The 24051-nt window shown below is 38.3% G+C and overlaps 1 protein-coding gene across 1 annotated transcript; it reads left to right on the top strand.

Moving 5' to 3' along the window:
* The first annotated feature begins 246 nt into the window (after positions 1-246).
* OR2G6 (olfactory receptor family 2 subfamily G member 6) lies at positions 247-1235 on the top strand. The gene is given in 2 exon segments (XM_063613598.1): positions 247-463; positions 466-1235. Coding segments are annotated over 2 exon segments (987 nt in total).
* The last annotated feature ends 22816 nt before the right edge of the window (positions 1236-24051 follow it).

Genomic DNA, 24051 nt, shown 5'->3' with positions numbered 1-24051 from the left:
AATGTTAATACAATACTTTTGTTGTTTGAGTAAAACTTTATGCAATAAAAATGGAAGTGGCATTTCCCACCCATGGATTTATGTTGAGGAAAGTTCTATAGGTCTTCACATGTTTTAGGAGATATATAAGGAAGGTAATCATACTGTAAATGATTGTGGATTACCAGTCTTGACCTCATCACTTTCTCTCTCCCAGATATTTATCACTTAGTATTTGAAGCTGAAGTGTCCTGAAGCTGCAGGAAAATGGAGGAAACCAACAACGGCTCTGAAAAAAGATTTCTTCTCCTGGGATTTTCAGATCAGCCTCAGCTAGAGAGGTTTCTTTTTGCCATCATTTTGTACTTCTACATCTTGAGCCTTCTGGGGAACACTGCCATCATACTAGTATGTTGTATGGACTCCAGACTCCACACTCCAGTGTACTTCTTCCTCAGCAACCTCTCATGTGTAGACATCTGCTTTACACCAGTGTCGCCCCACAGTTGCTGGTTACCATGAGTAAGAAAGACAAAACCATGAGCTAGGGTAGCTGTGTGGCCCAGCTCTATGTGGCCATGGGGTTGAGCTCATCTGAGTGTATTCTCTTGGCTGCCATGGCTTATGATCTCTATGCTGCTGTCTGCCGGCCACTGCAGTACACAGCCATTATGCACCCCAGGCTCTGTGAGTCTCTGGCCAGTGGAGCATGTCTCAGCGGCCTCATCACCTCCCTAATTCAGTGCTCCCTCACTGTGCAGCTGCCCCTCTGTGGTCATCGCACACTGAATCATATTTTCTGTGAGGTGCCAGTGCTCATCAAACTGTCCTGTGTGGATATGACTTTGAATGAGGCAGAACTCTTTGTGGCCAGTGTAGTCTTTCTAATTGTCCTGGTGTTACTCATCTTAGTCTCCTATGGCTTTATCACCCAAGCTGTGTTAAGGATAAGATCAGCTGTGGGCCACCAAAAGGCCTTTGGGACCTGTTCCTCTCACCTGGTTGTGGTCATCATTTTCTATGGGACCATCATATTCATGAACCTTCAACCAGCCAATAGTAGATCCAAAAACTAGGGAAAGTTTCTTTTCTATACCATAGTCACCCCACTTTTAAACCCCATTATCTACACTCTGAGAAACAAAGATGTGGAGGGGGCCTTGAGGACCCTGATACTGGGAAATGCTGCTGTCAAAGCCACAGGGACTAGGAAACACGGGAATTCTAAAGAAGGGAAGCACGCCAAGGCAGCGTGAGGGTTTATCCTCCCCAGACATTCCTCTCGTCAATCACAAAACCACAGGGACTAGGAAACACTGGAATTCTGAAGAAGAGAAGCACGTCAAGGTAGCATGAGGGTTCATCTTCCCCAGACATTCCTCTTGTCAATCCCAAGACCCTATGTTCTATCTGGAAAAAGATGTTTGTCCTTTCTCCACCTGCCATCAAGTTTCATGTATCCATGATTTCTTTCTAATGTGCCGGCCCATCTGATAAACTTCTAATGCTTCAAAGCTCAGCTGAAATGTCACCTGCACTCACTAGCTGTCCTGAAACACCATCCTTCTCATCCTTGTGCAGAATTAACTGTTTCATAACATATGTTTCCATAGCACTTGATATACACTACCATTTCTACATTTCACATTTATTGTATATATAGTTTTTGTGCATCTACGTGTGTGTGAATATGTATGACTAGGCAAAGCAATGTATATAACAGACTGAAAAAATATTTTACCTGAATATGTCACTTTTAGCCAGAGAATGGAACCATCCCACTCTCATAGGCTTACTTACAACATGAGAGACACAAATATTATTCAGAATTGGGACACCTTGGTTCCACAGAATCGTGGGATGCAAATAATGACTATCATATTGTATTAAAGGAATCAGATAAGTAAACTTGCATTAAGGAGGTCGATTCATATATTAATTCTCTTTTTTATTCAAGTGTTTAAAAGTTGAGTGAAAGTGCCATATACTAAAATGAAAGTGTTTTAGCATGTTTATAGGAAATTCATAAAATAATTATTTCTGGCCTTAACCTCTGAAAAAAGTTACTTATGTAATTTAATATTTTAAAATTTGAAACATGGATCCCACACATAGTCTTCTGTTAATGATCATAGTTATAAGTTTGGTTTCCAAAGCAGTAAAAAAAGAAATATTTAGAAGCATCCTAATAACTGTATTCTTATATTTGACCATTTTCTGATTTAATTCTCTGCATATCTTTGTCGTCTGTCTTGACCTCTCTCTTTTTTCCCAGAGAAACTGAACTTCAATTTGTCAACCTCAAGAATTTTAAGAGAACTGTACAATTACAGAAAAAAGTGACTTAATCTGTGGTTGTAATTTTACTTCATATTCTCATTATGATACACATAAGAAAAAAAGAAAACATCAATGCAAATGAAGAGTAAAATGCAGGCAGAATCTGGGGTGGAAGTGGAATTTTCAAGTGATTTAGACTTCTCTTTTTTGGACAGGGTCTTGCTCTGTTGCCCAGGCTGGAGTGCAGTGGCTCAATCATGGCTCACTGCAGCCTCGACCTCCTGGGCTGAAGTGATCCCTCTGCCTCAGCCTTCCAGCATTCAGATTTATAACAAAATAAAACTAGTGCTCATCTATAATTCATCCTTGTGTGAGAATACTGTAACCTGTCTACAAATAAGTATAACGTTTGGACTTGCCTCTACCAAAGCCTGGACTGAAGGCAAAATGGCTGCACACACAAGAACAAAAAGGCATCAGGAGAATTCACTAATGACTGAGGCTGCCTCTTCACAAATACCATGTCCAACTGGCACCCCTTCAATATACTTTAACAAACAAAGTGCTGAATATCCAATTTAACAAAAACAAGAGGGAAATAAGCCTAGTTAAATTTGTCTGCTAGGATATTCTTATGTGATTTTTCTCTTTCAGTAATGGAAGGGGGAGTTGGGAACTGAGCAGAACACGCTGAGGAGCACATGCTTTTATTTACAATATGCAAGTAGAGAAGAAGTTCTGCAGGAAGCCTCACATGTACAAATGCATTATTCCTGATAACCCGAGCAACACGGCATAGGGAAGAATGTACCTGTGTCAGTCTCAATCAATTTACATGGAATATGGCCCCAGGGCAAAAGATGTGGTATTTAAAGGAAAGAAATAGCTCCAAGTGAAAAAGACAACTGTAAAGCAATGATATGAACACAATATGTAGAAAAAACTGCATATGAATTGTGAAATATTTTCAAAGACATTCATTTAAGGTAATATGGAATACAAATCTCATTGAAAGTAAAATCAAATTATTACTGTACCCAGTAAATTCAAACATAATTCAGAATAAAAATATAGAATAATATAAAGATGCTAATCTCAGCAATAAACAGTTACTTGTACCAAAAAGGAAACGAGAAAATAGATGATATGATTAATAAACATACAGAAAGCAAAAGCTAAAATAATTACTTAACTGCAGATGAAAATGGGAACACATTAAAAAAAATCCTGTTACTACTTTCTTGAATTGAGTTTTTCTATGATATGGATGTGTTTCTATTTTTTTGTAATCATCATACACATATAATTTCACACGCTATATTATGGTGAGCATTTCTCTTCAGAATGATCTGTAAAAATATTCACCATTTATTAAAAATCTTCCCTACAATTGAATAACATGAGTATTCTTTTTTAAATAACTGCATTGAGCATACTTTTCACGTTTGTGAATATGTTTATGTATTTATAAGGTATTTTGTAAATACAATTTGCATTGAGCATACTTTTCCGTTTGTGAATATGTTTATAATTATGTATTTGTAAGGTATTTTGTAAATACAATTGGTAAATCTAAAAGAACACATCAGTCAATTTTCACACATTATTGATCTGTAGAACAGGTTTTCAATGGATACCCCAAGAAAAAAACTGTCTTGCCTAATGAAATGACCATTCAATATTGCAATTATTTAAAAACTATACAATGAGAATGCTGAAATATGTATATTTCACTCCAAACACCATGAAATAAAAAAGGTTTACTTTTGAAGAAATAAAAAACAAAATGATTTCTTTTACAAAACATGAATATTAATGAATCCATGGAAAACAAAAACCATCTAGGACCAGAGCTCAGAGAAGAAACATGGAAGGCACTCTCTGTAAAAAGAGGCAGAAGCATTTTACCCCTTGAAATCCATAGACACCAATAGAGGATTTATAAATAGGTTTGTTTGGGATGATTAGTAGAGGAGCTGAACAAGATGACCTCTCATTCCTAATATGTGTGAAGAAAAAATCCTCAGTCGCTGTAGCCTTTCCAACAGGGTAAGGCAAAGCTGTTCAGTCTGAGGAAGGACAAGGAAGTCTCCACAATGCTCTGAGGAGAACCCACAGCTAAGCCCCATATGTCACAGGGAATCTCAGGAAACAATGAGATAAGGCGAACAGATATCCTTTTACACACGAGATACTAATATGAAGGATTTCCACTTTTGAGAGCAAAAAAAAAAATTATTCTTCGATATTTAGTAATTCTTCTTCTCCTCCTCTTCATTCTCCGTCTCCTCCTCTTCATTGTCCGTCTCCTCCTCCTCCTCCTCTTCTTTTGAGAGAAAGTTCTGCTCTATCACCCAGGCAGTGGAACAATCACAGCTGACTGCAGCCTAAATATTGAGGCATTATTCTAAATAACATAAGGACAGAATTTTCTAAAATTTTCAAAGTAGTGGGAAAAGGAAAACAAGTATGATTTTTTCCAGTTTTATTAAGATATGACTAAGAAATGAAAATAGGATATTAAGGTATACAATGTAATGTTTTAACATATGTAGAAATTGTGAAACGATTACCAGAACAAACTAGGTGACATTATTTAACTCACATGGCTACAACTGAAAAATAGTTTAGCAAATGGAACAAAGTCAGTCCATGAACCCTGAATATTGGTTGTGTGTATGTGCACATATAGGTGTATGTGTTTGTGTGTATGAAAAAAATGTTAAGAGAGGCAGTGGTGTGCTGGTAAACCATTTTCCTCAAAAAAACAAAACAATCTGTAGGATTCGTAGTGTTTGCTGATTTCCATAGTGTGAATACTCCAACCTTGACTAAATCAAAATTTTCAATGTGAGTCACTGGCCCCAGAGTTGGGAAAGGGTACCCACTCATCCCTGGTGAGCCAATGCAGGCCTGCTCCAGTACACGGCGGCACAGATGAGACACTTCAGAAGACACAGAAGACACTTCAGGGAGCAGCAAATGAAGAGTGCTAATAGGACAAAATGATAGAAACCATTTTCCTGAGGTCAGGGGAGATACTTGTCCTCAGATTCACAAAAGTAATCAACGTATTAGCCTGGGTCAGTAAGTACAAAAAATTAAAAATTCCTAACTATTTATATTGTGGTAACATTAATGAACATAAAAATTATGCTTTTGGTGAAGAATCAAAAAAATCTACCAATAAACAAACTAGATTTGCACGGAATATCTTATCAGATACACTGGATTCTAGAAAGAAGAATATTAATAATTCTGTGTGCATGTAATGTGGCACTGAGAAAGTAATGCCAGTGAAAACTGGGGCATACAAAGCTTAAGAAAGATTACTACATACATAACTTCTCTAAAATAATTATGTGAGACTATCCTGAAGAAATATATTGGTTGATGAGAATTTGATTGACAAGAAATTGTATTTTGCAAAAAAATTAATACTATTGGTCACACCTAAATAACGTTTCATTTAAAGTTTGATATGCAATGTGTCTTTAAAATCTGGGACTAAAATTCTAAAGGAATAAAGTTAAAAGAAGTGAGAAAATCATAGAAAATAAGAGTAAAATAAAATGTGTTTCCATTTAGGGAAAAGATTGTGTGTGTGTGGTGAATCTATGTCTATATAAATTTGAATACATGTTATTGTAGTATTTGTGTCATCATGCCAAACAAGTGAAATGGACATTTTCTAAACCAATGAAAGAATAATACTGTGAAGGGAATACAAATTCAACATTCAAATATAAAAAAAAATTTAAAAAAGAAAGTCCAAGGACATGGGCTAAATGAATGTAGAATAACAAAAACATATTGAAATAAGTGTAAGTCAAACTATATATTTAACCACAATAATATACAAAATAAGTAAATTCAATTTGATTAAAAGGTATCAGCAGGCAGAGCGAGTAAATGAATATAAAATACATTATTTAAAGAAGTCTCCCTTCAAAGTAAATATGTGGAAAAAAAGTTTAAACATGATGTCGCATTCAACAGAATAAGAAACAGAATATTAGAATAGAAATGTATTAGAGGTGGATTGAGATGACTTTTATGAGGAGGTATTGTTTTTGTGAAAATATAAAGAAAAACATAGATGTAATATTGATGGGAGAATTAATCTGGGAAGGATAAGTGACATTTGCTAGGATTCTTTAAAAATGTTGATATGGTCAGCAAACAGAAGGAGTTCCCATGTGCATGCAGAAAATGAGATAAAGTCAAACTGTCTGGAGAGGTGGGCTGGGGCAGACCCTAGAGGATTTGGTTGAGACAATAACCATGTCTACTATATTTAGATTTCAAGAGGCTTGAATGAGAAATCTCCTGTAAAGCATTATAGCATAAAGAATAAAATAGGAGGAAATCGTTCTGGTGATTCTACTGCACAATAAGGTGACTATAGTTTATTTCAAAATAGAAGAGAGGATTTGCTTCTGCAAGCTTCTGCACAGCAAAGGATACAATCAATAAAGAGACAGTGCACAGAATGGGAGGAAATGTTTGCACACTACCCCTCTGACAAGGGATTAATAAAAATAAGGAGCTCAAAAAACTATAGGAAAAAATCTAATAATCCGATCAAAAGATGGGCAAAAGATTTGAATAGATATATCTTAGAAGAGGACATACAAAGAGCAAACAGGTATATGAAAAGATATTCACCACCAACGATCATCGGAGAAATGCAAATCAAAACTACAGTGAGATATCCTCTCACCCCAGTTAAAATGGCTTACATCCAAAAGACAGGTAATAACAAATGCTGATGAGGATGTGGGGAAAAGGGAACCCTTGTACACTGTGGGGTTGTAAATCAGTACAACCACTATGGAGAACAGTTTGGAGGTTCCTCAAGAAGCTAGAAATTGAGCTATCGTATGATCCAGCAATCTCACTGCTGGGTATACACCCCAAAGAAAGGAAATCAGGGCCGGGCATGGTGATTCATGCCTGTAATCCCAGCAGTTTCGGAGGCCAAGGTGGGTGGATCACAAGATCAGGAGTTTGAGACCAACCTGCCCAACATGGCGAAAACCCATCTCTATTAAAAATACAAAAATTAGCTTGGCGTGGTGGTGGGAGCTACTTGGGATGCTGAGGTAGGACAATCGCTTGAACCCAGGAGGCAGAGGTGGCAGTGAGCCGAGATGGTGCCACTGCACTCCAGCCTGGGTAACAGACAAGAGCAAGACTCCGTCTCAAAAAAAAGAAAAAAGGAAATCAGTACATTGATGAAATATCTGCACTCCCATGTTTGTTGCAGCACTGTTCACAATAGCCAAGATTTGGAAGCTACCAAAGTGCCTATCAACCGATGAATGCACAAAGAAAATGTGGCACTTGCACGCAATGGAGTAGTGGAGTAGTATTCAGCCATAAAAAGGAATGAGATCCAGTCATTTGCAACAACACAGATGGGACTGGAGATCCTGATGCTAAGTGAAATAAGCCAGGAACAGAAAGACAGACATCACATGTTCTCATTTATTTGTGGGCTCTAAGCATCAAATCAATTGGACTCATGGACATAGAGAACAGAAGATGGCTACTAGAGGCTGGGAAGGGTACTGGGGGATTGAGGGAAGGTGGGAATGGTTATTGGGTACAAAAATATAGCAAGAATGAATAAGAAGTACTATTTGATAGCATGAAAGGATGACTATAGTAATAACTTAATTGTACATTTTAAAATAGCTTAAAGAAGGTAATTGGATTGCTTGTAATGCAAAGGATAAATGCCTAAGATAAATACTGCATCCTCCTTGAAGGGCTTATTTCACACTGCATGCCTGTATCAAAACATCTCATGTATTCCATAAATATATACACCTAACATGTACCCACAGAAATTTTGAAAAATTTGTGGATTAAAACCAAAATGATGCTCTAAAAATTTTTTTATGAAGCAATATTCAGATGTGGGGCCTTTAAGAGGTGATTTGTTTGTGAGGCCCTCTGCTCTAATAATTCATGGATTAATGGATTATCATGGAAGTGGGATTAACTTTATAAGAAGAAGAAGAGATCTGGGCTAGCACATGAGGCTGCTCAGCTCCCTCATCATGTAATGTCCTGGGCCACCTGAGGCTCTGCAGGGAGTCCCCACTGGGCCACCTGAGGCTCTGCAGGGAGTCCGGGCTGGCATGAGGGCCCTCGCTGCATGTGGACCCCTGCCCTTGGACTTCTCAGCCTTCATAATTGTAAGGAATAAATGTACTTTCTTTATAGAAAATGAACTAAGAGAATGTTTGGGTTTTGTGAAGAAATAGAAACACACACAAACTCATTATGGGTTGTTAATGAAGTTTTACTACATATTTTATTTCTTCTTTCATAAAAGTGAATTTTAAAAATTCCTCATATTAAGAAATTTATAAGAAAGAGGTAGAATATTTAAATATTCTTTTAACATAAACAGTACTATTTAATTATTCTACACATGTGGGCATTTTATGTGTGTTAATTAGAAACAGGGCTAGGCAGCCTTAATGGAACTATGGTCTATTTCAAACTAAAATCTATGTATTAATATATTAAATACTACTTCATGAAATTACTGAAGCTTTCTAGTGTCATAAACTGATGAAAATATAAGAGAGATGGGCAAGAGAGAGAGAGGTGTTTTCTCATCAACAGATTGGTTCATGTTGGACATAACATGGCAATGGAAAGGAAGGTGTAGTTCCCTGCCATGATTTTAGCAGAACTCTTTGAAAATACAAGCAGCAAAGTTGCCACTGTGATTCAGTGATTGAGAAAAAATTACTTAAAATATTCTGAAAATTTAATAACACATTAGGAATAAATTTTATATACTGTTTTTACATATACAAATAAAATTGATTAAAGCTGTAGAAAATGAAACTCAAACAACTAGAAAATGTATGGGTAAAGATTTGTCTAATGTATAAACAAAGACAACAAACAAAATGCCATGTATTCATGGATATAAAGATGTCCACAGTTGAAACCGGGGACTTCTAGATGGGGAAGGAGTCAGGCGAGATAAGGTTTAGAAAGCTAACTACTGGGTGCTATGCTCAGTACCTGGGTGACGGGATCATCCATAACTCAAACCTCAGCATCACACACTAAACCCAGGTAACAAACCTGCACATGTACCCCCTGAATCTAAAATGAAAGTTGAAAAAACAAAGTAAATACCATGAAAAATAGGATTTGAAAAGAGAAAAATATATACACATATATAGTTGGGAATAAAAAAGTAGATTATTATTTTACTTGGAAAATTTGTTTGGATCTATGACAAAACAAAAGATAAAGATTAGTAATGTATAGCAATCACTTACATATTAATATCAGAATAAGGTAGACATATTTAATTGCACATTTTACTAAAAAAGAATTTGCAGATAACACAAATACAAAACATTAACGATAAAAATGTAAACTGTATCTACAATATCTACAATAAGATTTCACTCTTACTGATGAATTACAGAAAGAAAAAATAAATGATCATCAGTACTGTTGTGAATAAGGTAAAAACATGTCACCAGGTTCTGCCCTCTGTCATGATAGATTGTTGAGAGGAAGCAACTTGGATATATAAATTAGCAATGAACACTTTAAATAAAAAACACCTAATTACAAAGAGAATCAAGGAATTCTTTACATATTAATTTCATTGTTTTAGATGAGCAAAAATTTTAATAAGCCTACATTTAAAATAAGAGAAAAATGTTTTGTAAATTGTTTCAAAGGCAAATTATGAAACTTTAAATTATATCCCAAACTGTAATATTTCTAAAAGTAATTAAAGGGAGGGGTGGAGCCAAGATGGCTGAATAGGAACAGCTCTGGTCTACAGCTCCCAGCGTGAGCGGCACAGAAGATGGGTGATTTCTGCATTTCTGTATGAGGTACCAGGTTCATCTCACTAAGGAGTGCCAAACAGTGGGTGCAGGACAGTCGGTGAGGCGCACTGTGCGCGAGCCAAAGCAGGGCGAGGCATTGCCTCACTCGGGAAGCATAAGGGGTCAGGGAGTTCCCTTTCCTAGTCAAAGAAAGGGGTAACAGATGGCACCTGGAAAATCGGGTCAGTCCCACCCTAATACTGCGCTTTTCCAACGGGCTTGGAAAATGGCACACTAGGAGATTGTGTCCCGCACCTGGCTTGGAGGGTCCTATGCCCACGGAGTCTCACTGATTGCTAGCACAGCAGTCTGAGATCAAACTGCAAGGTGGCAGCGCGCCTGGGGGAAGGGTGCCCACCATTGCCCAGGCTTGCTTAGGTAAACAAAGCAGCCAGGAAGCTCGAACTGGGTGGAGCCCACCACAGCTCAAGGAGGCCTGCCTGCCTCTGTAGGCTCCACCTCTGGGGGCAGGGTGCAGACAAACAAAAATTCAGCAGGAACCTCTGCAGACTTAAATGTCCCTGTCTGACTGATAGCTTTGAAGAGAGTAGTGGTTCTCCCAGCATGCAAACGGACTGCCTCCTAAAGTGGGTCCCTGGCCACCGAGCAGCCTCACTCGGCCGGGTACTCCTCTGAGACAAAACTTCCAGAGGAACTATCAGACAGCTGAATTTGTGGTCTCATGAAAATCCACTGTTCTACAGCCACTGCTGCTGACACCCAGCCAAACAGGGTCTGGAGTGGACCTCTAGCAAACTCCAACAGACCTACAGCTGAGGGTCCTGTCTGGTAGAAGGAAAACTAACAAACAGAAAGGACATCCACACCAAAAACCCATCTGTACATCACCATCATCAAAGACCAAAAGAAGATAAAACCACAAAGATGGGGAAAAAACAGAGCAGAAAAACTGGAAACTCCAAAAAGCAGAGCACCTCTCCTCCTCCAAAGGAATGCAGTTCCTCACCAGCAACAGAACAAAGCTGGATGGAGAATGATTTTGACAAGTTGAGAGAAGGCTTCAGATGATCAAACTACTCCGAGCTATGGGAGGAAATTCAAAACAATAGCAAAGAAGTTAAAAACTTTGAAAAAATATTAGATGAATGGATAACTGGAATAACCAATGAAGAGAAGGGCTTAAAGGAGCTGATGGAGCTGAAAGCCAAGTTTCAAGAACTATGCGAAGATTGCAGAAGCCTCGGGAGCCGATGCAATCAACTGGAAGAAAGGGTATCAGTGATGGAAGATGAAATGAATGAAATGAAGTGAGAAGGGAAGTTTAGAGAAAAAAGAATAAAAAGAAATGAACAAAGCCTCCAAGAAATTTGGGACTATGTGAAAAGACCAGACCTACGTCTGATTGGTGTACCTGAAAATGATGGGGAGAGTGGAACCAAGTTGGAAAACACTCAGCAAGATATTATCCAGGAGAACTTCCCCAATCTAGCAAGGCAGGCCAACATTCAGATTCAGGAAATACAGTGAACACCACAAAGATACTCCTCGAGAAGAGCAACTCCAAGACACATAATTGTCAGATTCACCAAAGTTGAAATGAAGGAAAAAATGTTAAGGGCAGCCAGAGAGAAAGGTCGGGATATCCACAAAGGGAAGCCCATCAGACTAACAGCTGATCTCTCGGCAGAAACGCTACAAGCCAGAAGAGAGTGGGGGCCGATATTCAACATTCTTAAAGAAAAGAATTTTCAACTCAGAATTTCATATCCAGCCAAACTAAGCTTCATAAGTAAAGGAGAAATAAAATACAGACAAGCAAATGCTGAGAGATTTTGTCACCACCAGGCCTGCCCTAAAAGAGCTCCTGAAGGAAGCACTACACATGGAAAGGAACAACCAGTACCAGCCACTGCAAAAATATGCCAAATTGTAAAGACCATCAAGGCTAGGAAGAAACTGCATCAACTAATGAGCAAAATAACCAACTAATGTCATAATGACAGGATCAAATTCCCACAAAAATATTAACTTTAAATGTAAATGGGCTAAATGCTCCAATTAAAAGACAGACTGGCAAACTGGATAAGGAGTCAAGACACATCAGTGTGCTGTATTCAGGAAACCCATCTCATGTGCAGAGACACACATAGACTCAAAGGGATGGAGGAAGATCTATCAAGCAAATGGAAAACAAAAAAAGGCAGGGGTTGCAATCCTAGTCTCTGATAAAATAGACTTTAAACCAACAAAGATCAAGAGAGACAAAGAAGGCCATTACATAATGGTAAAGGGATCAATTCAACAAGAAGAGCTAACTATCCTAAATATATATGCACCCAACACAGGAGCACCCAGATTCATAAAGCAAGTCCTGAGTGACCTACAAAGGGACTTAAACTCCCACACAATAATAATGGGAGATTTTAACACCCCACTGTCAACATTAGACAGATCAACGAGACAGAAAGTTAACAAGGATATCCAGGAATTGAACTCAGCTCTGCACAAAGTGGACCTAATAGACATCTACAGAACTCTCCACCCCAAATCAACAGAATATACATTTTTTCAGCACCACACCACACCTATTCCAAAATTGACCACATAGTTGGAAGTAAAGCTCTCCTCAGCAAATGTGAAAGAACAGAAATTATAACAAACTGTCTCTCAGACCACAGTGCAATCAAACTAGAACTCAGGATTAAGAAACTCACTCAAAACTGCTCAACTACATGGAAACTGAACAACCTGCTCCTGAATGACTACTGGGTACATAATGAAATGAAGGCAGAAATAAAGATGTTCTTTGAAACCAACGAGAACAAAGACACAACATACCAGAATCTCTGGGACACATTCAAAGCAGTGTGTAGAGGGAAATTTATAGCACTAAATGCCCACAAGAGAAAGCAGGAAAGATCCAAAATTGACACCCTAACATCACAATTAAAAGAACTAGAAAAACAAGAGCTTTTTCTAGTTCCACACTCAAAAGCTAGCAGAAGGCTAGAAATAACTAAAATCAGAGCAGAACTGAAGGAAATAGAGACACAAAAAACCCTTCAAAAAATTAATGAATCCAGGACCTGGTTTTTTGAAAAGATCAACAAAATTGATAGACCGCTAGCAAGACTAATAAAGAAGAAAAGAGTGAAGAATCAAATAGATGCAATAAAAAATGAAAAAGGGGATATCACGACCGATCCCACAGAAATACAATCTACCATCAGAGAATACTACAAACACCTCTATGCAAATAAACTAGAAAATCTAGAAGAAATGGATAAATTCCTCAACAAATACACCCTCCCAAGACTAAACCAGGAAGAAGTTGAATCTCTGAATAGACCAATAACAGGCTCTGAAATTGTGGCAATAATCAATAGCTTACCAACCAAAAAGAGTCCAGGACCTGATGGATTCACAGCCGAATTCTGCCAGAGGTACAAGGAGTAACTGGTACCATTCCTTCTGAAACTATTTCAATCGATAGAAAAAGAGGGAATCCTCCCTAACACATTTTATGAGGCCAGCATCATCCTGATACCAAAGCCTGGCAGAGATATAACCAAAAAAGAGAATTTCAGACCAATATCCTTGATGAACATTGATGCAAAAATCCTCAATAAAATACTGGCAAACCGAATCCAGCAGCACATCAAAAAGCTTATCCACCATGATCAAGTGGGCTTCATCCCACTTGATCAACATACGCAAATCAATAAATGTAATCCAGCATATAAACAGAACTAAAGACAAAAACCACATGATTATCTCAATAGATGCAGAAAAGGCCTTTGACAAAATTCAACAACCCTTCATGCTAAAAACTCTCAATAAATTAGGTATTGATGGGATGTATCTCAAAATAATAAGAGCTATCTATGACAAACCCACAGCCAATATCATAGCGAATGGGCAAAAACTGGAAGCATTCCCTTTGAAAACTGGCACAAGACAGGGATGCCCTCTCTCACCACTCCTATTCAACATACTGCTGGAAGTTCTGGCCAGGGCAATCAGGCAGGAGAAGGAAATAAAGGGTATTCAATTAGGAAAAGAGGAAGTCAAATTGTCCCTGTTTGCAGATGACATGATTGTATATCCAGAAAACCCCATTGTCTCAGCCCAAAATCTCCTTAAGCTGATTAGCAACTTCAGCAAAGTCTCAGGATACAAAACCAATGTACAAAAATCACAAGCATTCTTGTACACCAATCACAGAGAAACAGAGAGCCAAATCATGAGTGAACTCCCATTCACAATTGCTTCAAAGAGAATAAAATACCTAGGAATCCAACTTACAAGGGATGTGAAGGACCTCTTCAAGGAGAACTACAAACCACTGCTCAATGAAATAAAAGAGGATACAAACAAATGGAAGAACATTCCATGCTCATGGGTTGGAAGAATCAATATCGTGAAAATGGCCATACTGCCCAAGGTAATTTATAGATTCAATGCCATCCCCATCAAGCTACCAATGACTTTCTTTCTTCACAGAATTGGAAAAAACTACTTTAAAGTTCATATGGAACCAAAAAAGAGCCCGCATCGCCAAGTCAATCCTAAGCCAAAAGAACAAAGCTGGAGGCATCATGCTACCTGACTTCAAACAATACTACAAGGCTACAGTAACCAAAACAGCATGGTACTGGTACCACAACAGAGACATAAATCAATGGAACAGAACAGAGCCCTCAGAAATGATGCCACATATCTACAACTATCTGATCTTTGACAAACCTGACAAAAACAAGCAATGGGGAAAGGATTCCCTATTTAATAAATGGTGCTGGGAAAACTGGCTAGCCATAGGTAGAAAGCTGCAACTGGATCCCTTCCTTACACCTTATACAAAAATTAACTCAAGATGGATTAAAGACTTACATGTTAGACCTAAAACCATAAAAACCCTAGAAGAAAAGCCTAGGCAATACCATTCAGGACATAGGCGTGGGCAAGGACTTCATGACTAAAACACCAAAATCAATGGCAACAAAAGCCAAAATTGACAAATGGGATCTAATTAAACTAAAGAGCTTCTGCACAGCAAAAGAAACTACCATCAGAGTGAACAGGCAACCTACAGAATGGGAGAAAATTTTTGCAACCTACTCATCTGACAAAGGGCTAATATCCAGAATCTACAATGAACTCAAATTTACAAGAAAAAAACAAACAACCCCATCAAAAAGTAGGCAGAGGACATGAATAGACACTTCTCAAAAGAAGACATTTATGCAGCCAAAAAACACATGAAAAAATGCTCATCATCACTGGCCATCAGAGAAATGCAAATCAAAACCACAGTGAGATACCATCTCACACCAGTTAGAATGGCCATCATTAAAAAGTCAGGAAACAACAGATGCTGGAGAGGATGTGGAGAAATAGGAACACTTTGACACTGTTGGTGGGACTGTAAACTAGTTCAACCATTGTGGAAGTCAGTGTGGCGATTCCTCAGGGATCTCGAACTAGAAATACCATTTGACTCAGCCATCCCATTACTGGGTATATACCCAAAGGACTATAAATCATGCTGCTATAAAGACACATGCACACGTATGTTTATTGCAGCACTATTCACAATAGCAAACACTTGGAACCAACCCAAATGTCCAACAACGATAGACTGGATTAAGAAAATGTGGCACATATACACCATGGAATACTATGCAGCCAGAAAAAAGGATGAGTTCATGTCCTTTGTAGGGACATGGATGAAACTGGAAAACATCATTCTCAGTAAACTATCACAAGGACAAAAAACCAAACACCGCATGTTCTCACTCATAGGTGGGAGTTGAACAATGAGAACTCATGGACACAGGAAGGGGAACATCACACTCCGGGGACTGTTGTGGGTTGGGGAGAGGGGGGAGGGACAGCATTAGGAGATATGCCTAATGCTAAATGACGAGTTAATGGGTGCAGCAAACCAAAACAGTACATGGATACATATGTAACAAACCTGCACATTGTGCACATGTACCATAAAACCTAAAGTATAATAAAAAAAAATTGTCATCCTTAACCAAAAAAAAAAAAAGTAATTAAAGACATGAGACTCTGTACACAATTTTATTTAGGCAAATATGGAGCTATATATGACATGATTCTATAGTATATATAGAATCTGTAGTATATTCTATATTCTATACTATATATAGTATATATACTTCTATAGTATATGTAGAATATAAAAAGATACTATATTATCCATATTATATATTAAAAATATATATTGAAAATAAATTTTTATGGTAAATATATTTGATGATGGTATTACAGATAACTATTTCTTCTTTTTTGCTTCATATATATGTTAAATTATCTATAGTGCTCATAAAATGCATTTACACAGCAAAAAGATATTCCACAAATATAATCAATGTAATTGAAACCACATAATGGCATAGATCTGAATTTATTATATTTTACATGAGGAAAAACTGAACCCATAATATCACTTCAAAAACAAAAGCTGGATGGACATCCTGAACGTTCTTGTCCAAATGCCAATCTCAGGCCCTACTGCCTTCTGAGCCAAGGTAAGATAAGTAGATATACTAGAATGCTGTGCAAACTGAGGTAATTAAAGAAGTGATACAGTTTAAGGAGACAGAACGGGCATTCTGTAGTTAATTCAGGGTGACTTGCAGAGTTAACAATGGGATCAGTTCATGGGCATGGTCACAGAAACATGAAAGAGAAACTGAGTTCGGCTGATGTACCTGACCATATCCAGGGCACAGGACCCTCGCTTTTTCCTAGCCATGCTGCATTTCTTGGAGCTGACACACTTCCTCAGCAGAAAACTCTCTCCTCTTTCAGTTATTCCTGAGTGAGATGATCCTCCTCTGGTTCCTGCATCCTTCACTGCTGTCCTTAATTACAATATTCTCATCTTTCATGTATAAAACTGGTCCTATGAAATAGTAGAACCCATTTATTTATCCTTTTTTTGCTCTTGGCGTCTCTCCCTTCCACAGGCCTGTGAGCTCTATAAGAGGAGAGATATCATCTCTCTTGTTCACAGTGTGGCCCCACATTATAGCACAATGCCTAGAGCATGGCAGGAAAGGAATACGTACCTATGACCCTGCTGAGTAGAAGCCGTGTCCCATAGCGCTCCCCAGACACACAATACATACCTATGACACTGCTGAGTAGAAGCCGTGTCCCATAGTGCTCCCCAGACACACAATACATACCTATGAAACTGCTGAGTAGAAGCCATCTCCCATAGTGCTCCCCAGACCCACAATACATACCTATGACACTGCTGAGTAGAAGCCGCCTCCCATAGTGCTCCCCAGACACACATTATATACCTATGACACTGCTGAGTAGAAGCCGTCTCCCATAGTGCTCCCCAGACACACAATACATACCTATGACACTGCTGAGTAGAAGCCGTCTCCCATAGCGCTCCCCAGATACGCAATACATACCTATGACCCTGCTGAGTAGAAGCCGTCTCCCATAATGCTCCCCGGACACAATACATACCTATGACACTGCTGAGTAGAAGCCATCTCCCATAGTGCTCCCCAAATTTTCTATTCTTCAGTCACTTTCAAAAATATAACATTTAAAATCTACATCTCAGTTTTCTTTCACTTAGTAGCATTTTTGTATCCAATGTCTCTCACGTTTTTGACTTCCTCTGAACTATTCTACAATTCTTGGAAGACAGAAAATTAATATTCAAGGGCAATGTTCCTCACATTCAATGTCCCTTATTGATATTATTCGTCGAAGGCTGCTACGTCATTTTTTCTCCCTGCCATAAAGCAAGGCTTTAAAACAATTGCAGATTTCACAATATCGTCACTTGGATGAATTACTGTTTTTTGAATGATACTTCCTGGTTGATAATTATTGATTATTGTGGTTTTTGCCATGAAAAGCAATGGCAAAAATTGCAATTACTTTTTCACCAACCTAATACTTCTTCAGTCACTCAAAAATACTGTGCTCAGGGTCTCACTGATGTGAGTGTATATCGGGAGCAGTCAGGTCTTGCTTATGCAATGATCTCCACTTCATGCATTCCTATTAATATCACCAAAGGATACAAGATAATGCCCTGCTACTTTAGGGGATAACAATATAGACACATGAAAGATAACGTTTGCATTCAATATTTTATTCCAAATATTTTATAGAGCTACTACATAATGACAAAAAGGACAATATGGCAGGAACATACAAATAAGGTATCTAATGTAGTCGTGAGGGTGTCCACAGGAGATGTTGTGATAACAGATTGAATGTCTTTGAGGACATTCCATTCAACATCGGAATACACTTTTTTTTTCAAAGACTCATGAATAATCAGTAAGATAGACCATCTCACAGATCATTAAATAAACCTTAACAAATTTAAAAGATTTGAAATCATGTGGAATGTTTTCTCTGGCAACACTGGAATCGAATTGGAAGCCAATTATAGGAAAACAACTGGAAAAATCAGTAACTACTTGGAAATTAAACAATATATTTCTAAGTAATCCACAGGACAAACAGGAAGTCTCAAAGGAAAATGTTGAGGAAAGAAATTTGTGAAGTTTTAATTCTATTTTTAAATTACACACATATTTTATTAATTATAGTTGTTGTATGTGCTATGAAATAATTTCAGGTTACCTACAAAGCCTTAATTCTAAATCCAGCTAAAGTATCATTCAAAAGTAAAGGCAGAGAACACAAGACATTTTCAGATTTCTTTTTTTAGACAAGAGTTTTTACCATTGTCTGAAGGAACTGTTATATTTAAAGCGTAAATACACAAAGGCCAAGAGTTTGGGAAAGAAGATAACAGCAAGAAATTTCTGGAGACTGAAAAAAAAGATAATTAGAATTGGACTTCTTAGATCTAAAAAAGCTGAATATTAATGTGATCATAGAAGAAGCTCAGAAGCTTGCAGAATTATACTGGAAGAATCCCTCCAAAAGCTCGAAGTTGAAGTAATCCAGTACCTCTAAACACTTCAAATAGGAAGCTTGTCTAAAATTTGTATAAAAAGCTGTTAGATCCTGATCCTTGTACCTACTTCATGTAGATGGGCAACTACTCCTTCCCCAAATGGTCCAACCCTAGAAATTTGCTTAATGGAAATGTTGAATGCCAGGGGCTCTGGATCAAGAAAAATATGAATGACACAAGTACATAAGTGAAACTCTGTATAAAACTAGGAGAAGCTGGGTGAGCACTATGTAAAAACTCTGTACAAATTTTGCAGCTTTTCTGAATACTGAAAGTTCAACATAAGAATTAAAAAATTAGAATAATGTTTATATTTTTGGTGGGGAGTGTGTGCTGACTGGGAGGAGTGGCAAGAGGGCTTCCATGAAGGTGATGTTCTGTTGCTTGACGTTTAGTACTAATATTATATATATAATATAGCTATATGCTAACTTATACTATGTGCTTTATTATACTAGTTAATATAAAAAGGGATTAGAAACCATTTATAAGGTGCTTGTCTTTCTTAGAAGCCCCGTTGCCTCTTTCATTAAGTGATAAGTCAATTTGCTCCCTAAAATTCCCTTAAAATAGTCCTTGACCTCAAGAACCCTGAGTAGTCACTCAGGAACACTCACACCTGCTTTGGTGGCACTGGTGTCATTTGAGCCTTACCAGGTATAGCTGGTCCTGAGTCTACCTCCATAAATTTCAGGTCTAGAAGCTGAAGAAAGCTAGCACATTTCCCCCAGCCTGGGCCATTGGCTTCTCCGACATTGGGGTCATAAGACTGAGGGTGAAAGTACCTGCTTATCTAGGATTGTATTTAAGTAAAATGCATTAATCCATGGCAAATTTTCTTATAGTTTTAGATGTTCATCTTATGATAGAAAAACAGTGATAGCTTAATAACAAAGGTTTTATTATGCAATAAAACATTTACATTCATTTAGAATTATAAACAATATTTAATGATGTTTTGAATGTACTTTTGAGAACAGGAAAAAACACATATTAAGCATTCAAATAAAATTTTATATAAAATAGTTGCAAATAGATAGGCCTAAGCAAAGAATTCTTACTCAAAGTGCTATAGCACAGGAGAAACTTTTTTTCCTTGTTATGAAGTAAAAACTGTCCTGCTTTAAAGAAAGACATTTAAAGCAATAAACATCTTTTACATTGATAACTACAAAAGCATAGTTACATAAAAATGAGAAAAAATTTTACAAATTATTTGGCAGCATATCAAAGAATCATATTTACAGAATTTTATGTTTTATTCTATTTTGCCAATTGTTTCCAGAGAGATTGCAAAGTAAAAGTGAGATTTGGGATGTAAAGTCCAGTTCCTAATGGAGAGGGCAGCCGTACACACAGCTGCGATGGGCTAATGACAATTCACACACCAAGACTCTTATCATGAACCAACTAAGAATATCAGTGTTTCCACGAATCCTCTTGCCATCCCATCAAGTGAAAATCAGGAACAGCCAATGTACATTTCACGAGCCCAGGCACCTGAGGATGGCAAAGAGCCCGTGTTCCATCAGACTCACGCTCAGGTGCCCCGACAAAATAATGACCACGGCAATGATAATAATCACTAGCAGTTTCCAAGAACTCAGAGCCAGGAAACAGCTCCGTTTCTATCAACACATTGAATATTAACACAAATGCAGAAACTGAGGCACTGAGAGCCAGGAAACAGCTCCGCTTCTATCAACACATTGAATATTAACACGAATGCAGAAACTGAGGCACTAGGAGGTTACCTGAGTGGCCCAAGGCCATAAATGCTGAATCCAGGGTAGAGACCCTGCTTCTCTTTGCTCTTACACACAGAACAACAATCAAAATGACAACCAAGTCCCTGCTCAAAGCAGAAAATACTTAAGGGCAAAAAGAGAAACAAAATCACCATCAGTTCTTGAACATGCCCATAATACAATTTTGTCGTTTATTTTTGTTGTTGTAAATTACCCTAAGGATACATACTGTTTTAAGGAATATACTAAAAAATATACAGCTTTGTTTTATAATATTGTTGTCTTGTCAATTAGCCACTAGGTGGCAAAGTCGTGAAGCCAAGATGGTTTCATAGTAACACACACTGGATATCTAGATGAAATCTAAAAATAATCACTTGGGGATTTTTATTATTTGTGAATGTCTCCCCCTGTGGAGGCAGATCAGCAAGTTAAGGCATTAAGGGTGAGGAACGTAAATGCCTCAGGTCCAACTGCAAATGTCTATGAGTGAGTTTACACCTGAACTACAAACTAGGGCATTGAGAGGACCTCCTGGTGAGAGAGCTGTGCCCGGAAAACCCACAGAAGAATTCTCAGTAATCAGCGGACAAAGGCAGAACATCCCTTACCTCTAGGAGTAACAGCGGAAGACTCAGAAGAGCTCTGTTCCAAGAAATCCCTCCTCCTCCTTGACTCTTCGTGAACGCTTGTCAACCCAGGAGACTGGTACAGAAAGGTTGGGTAACATGCCCAGGACCCCACAGCTCCCAGTAAAAAGGCCAAGACTCAAAAGGCTTAACTCAAAGCACATGGTCCTAAAACCACTCAATTGCCTATAAATTTGGGGGTGAGGAGGAATGGGGAAAAATATAACATAAAAAATTCCTTCAAAAACTAACAGCCACAGCATGTCAGTGCAATATAGTGGAACGCAGAGGAGATTCACCAAGTATAGCTTTGGGCTCAGGGCAGGGACAATTTTCCACACTCAATGGGATCCCAACCATCACCAGATGAGCCATCACAAAACCCAGATTAGAGACAGGATGCATTAAGGGTAGAGTTGTCTTTAACTTCTAAACTCAAATGATTAACATGTTGAAGGAATGGGATGCCATCTTATGATGCCAAATAATACCACATTATACAAGAAGCTCTTCATAGTTGAGGATGCTACTTGCACTGTCTTTAATTGCCTTAAAGACTGATTTATTGAATCAAACAGATTATGAATAGCTATCATATGTTGCAAATAGGCACAGGAAATTATAAATATAGCTGGTTTTTCTCACATAAATAATACTAACCATGTAGTAGTAAGGATGATAGTTGCTGCCATCATCATTCTTGATATTGTTGTTACCGTAACTGATTGCACTGAAAGCATCGAATGAATTGCATTTGCTAATGAACCCTGTTGAGTACACGTCATGGATTATCTGGCAAACATGCTTATGCTAAATTCATAAATTCCATCCTAAGGGGAGTTTTAAGGTTACCCTGTAATCCCAATATCTCTTCCTGATTCATTAATTCACCTGCTCCCCAAGATGATGCCTTTTCTTATGTTTTTATGAAGATGTCCCTCCTCTTCATTCAGAGAAGTTCTCCCTGATTTTAACTGAACTGAGAAACGATGAGAAGAGCGCTTACCGGTTTACCTCCAGCTACAGTCAATGAACTGGCCCTGCTCATACAAAAGGTCACCTTCTCCATTTCTACAGTGGTTTCCATGTTCTCTGCCATTCTCGAAGGCCGTAATTCTGGAAGTTTTCTTCATTTCCCATTCACTACCATTTTTTCTTTTTGTGCCTAATGATTTTGATCATTAGATTTGGTATGCTATTCTGTTTCTTTGATGCCTTGTGATCTTTTATTTAAATTCGTGAATTAGAAAAAACATAACCATCCCTCCTAACTTTTAGAATCTGACTTCACGCAGTGAAAGAGCTTCCCTTATGAGGCCAGTGCAGAGCCTCAGTGTTCTCTGAAACAGTTTCTTGGGATGCGTCTTCCCTGGTTCTTAATAATTAACACGCTGAGGGGATGGGATGTAATTTTATGCTGCCAAATAGCACATTATACAAGAAGCTCCACACACCCAAGGATGCTGTGTGTGTGTGCTTTTTGTTTCCAACCCCCTTATATACATGGCTGCTTTTAAGTGTCTTAATTTTCCTGAGTCTCACTTCTGATTTCTCTCAGAAGCCTTGGATTTCTGTTGTATCCCCTGTTACTGTCATCTTTTGCTCCTAGGCACCCCTGGAGGGGAGTCCCCTTGCAGCTCTACTGTGCTGTGACTCCCATCACAGGATTTAAGTGCCTCCAAACTGGTATCCCAATTATGCTATTGTTCTCAGCGGTTTTCAAAATCAGATGGGACAGAAATCAGTCCCTTTGGCAGATTCCCACAGAGGCAGGATGTCACAGGCAAGTTCCAGTTCCTCCCTCTATCCTGATATAGCAACCAGGGACTGGGCAGGCCCCTCTGACTGCAGACCCTGCTTCAGGGAGGAGGGGGAAAGGGCCCACACAGTGCCAGGAACCTACCAGTTTGAGTGTGGTCTTTAATTCGTTTAAATTTCACCCCATTGCTGCAGCCTTTTTATTTCCACAGTTCTCACGGGATATTTTAGCCCATACATCATTGTTTCTTTGGTGCTGTCATGAAGGAACAAGGGCTTGGAGCTTCCTGGCCTGTGGTTTTATACATATAACACTTCTCTTGAATTTTTGAAGAGACTGGAGTGGGGACAACTAGATGGATTAAGGGGAGATTTGGGGTGTTGGGTGGGATGACTCAGCATTTTGGTTTGGTCGGTAGAAAAGTCTAGTACACCGTTGGTGGGAACGTAAATTAGTACAGCTATTATGAAAAACAGTATGAAGGTTATTAATAAATTAAAAGTAGGACTAGTTTTTCTTGAGATGGGGTCTTGCTGTATTGCCCAGGCTAGCGTGTAGCAGCTACTCACTGGCATGATCCTAGCACAGTACAGCCTTGAACTGCTGGCCTTAAGCAATCCTCCTGCCTCGGCCTCCCTAGTAGCTGGGATGACAGGCACATGGCACCTCACCCTGCAGGACTGTCTTTGGATTAACAATCCCACTTCTGCTTAAAGAAATCCCACTTCTCTTTAAAGAAAATAAAATCAGAAGGCTAAAGGGATGTCTGTCCTCCCATGTTCATTGCAGCATTATTAACAATAGCCAAGATATG

The sequence above is a fragment of the Symphalangus syndactylus genome, chromosome 19, assembly GCF_028878055.3.
Source record: "Symphalangus syndactylus isolate Jambi chromosome 19, NHGRI_mSymSyn1-v2.1_pri, whole genome shotgun sequence".
In the NCBI taxonomy this organism is placed as follows: domain Eukaryota; kingdom Metazoa; phylum Chordata; class Mammalia; order Primates; family Hylobatidae; genus Symphalangus; species Symphalangus syndactylus.
Note: the sequence above shows the minus strand (reverse complement) of the source record. Positions and strands in the feature narration are given on the sequence as shown.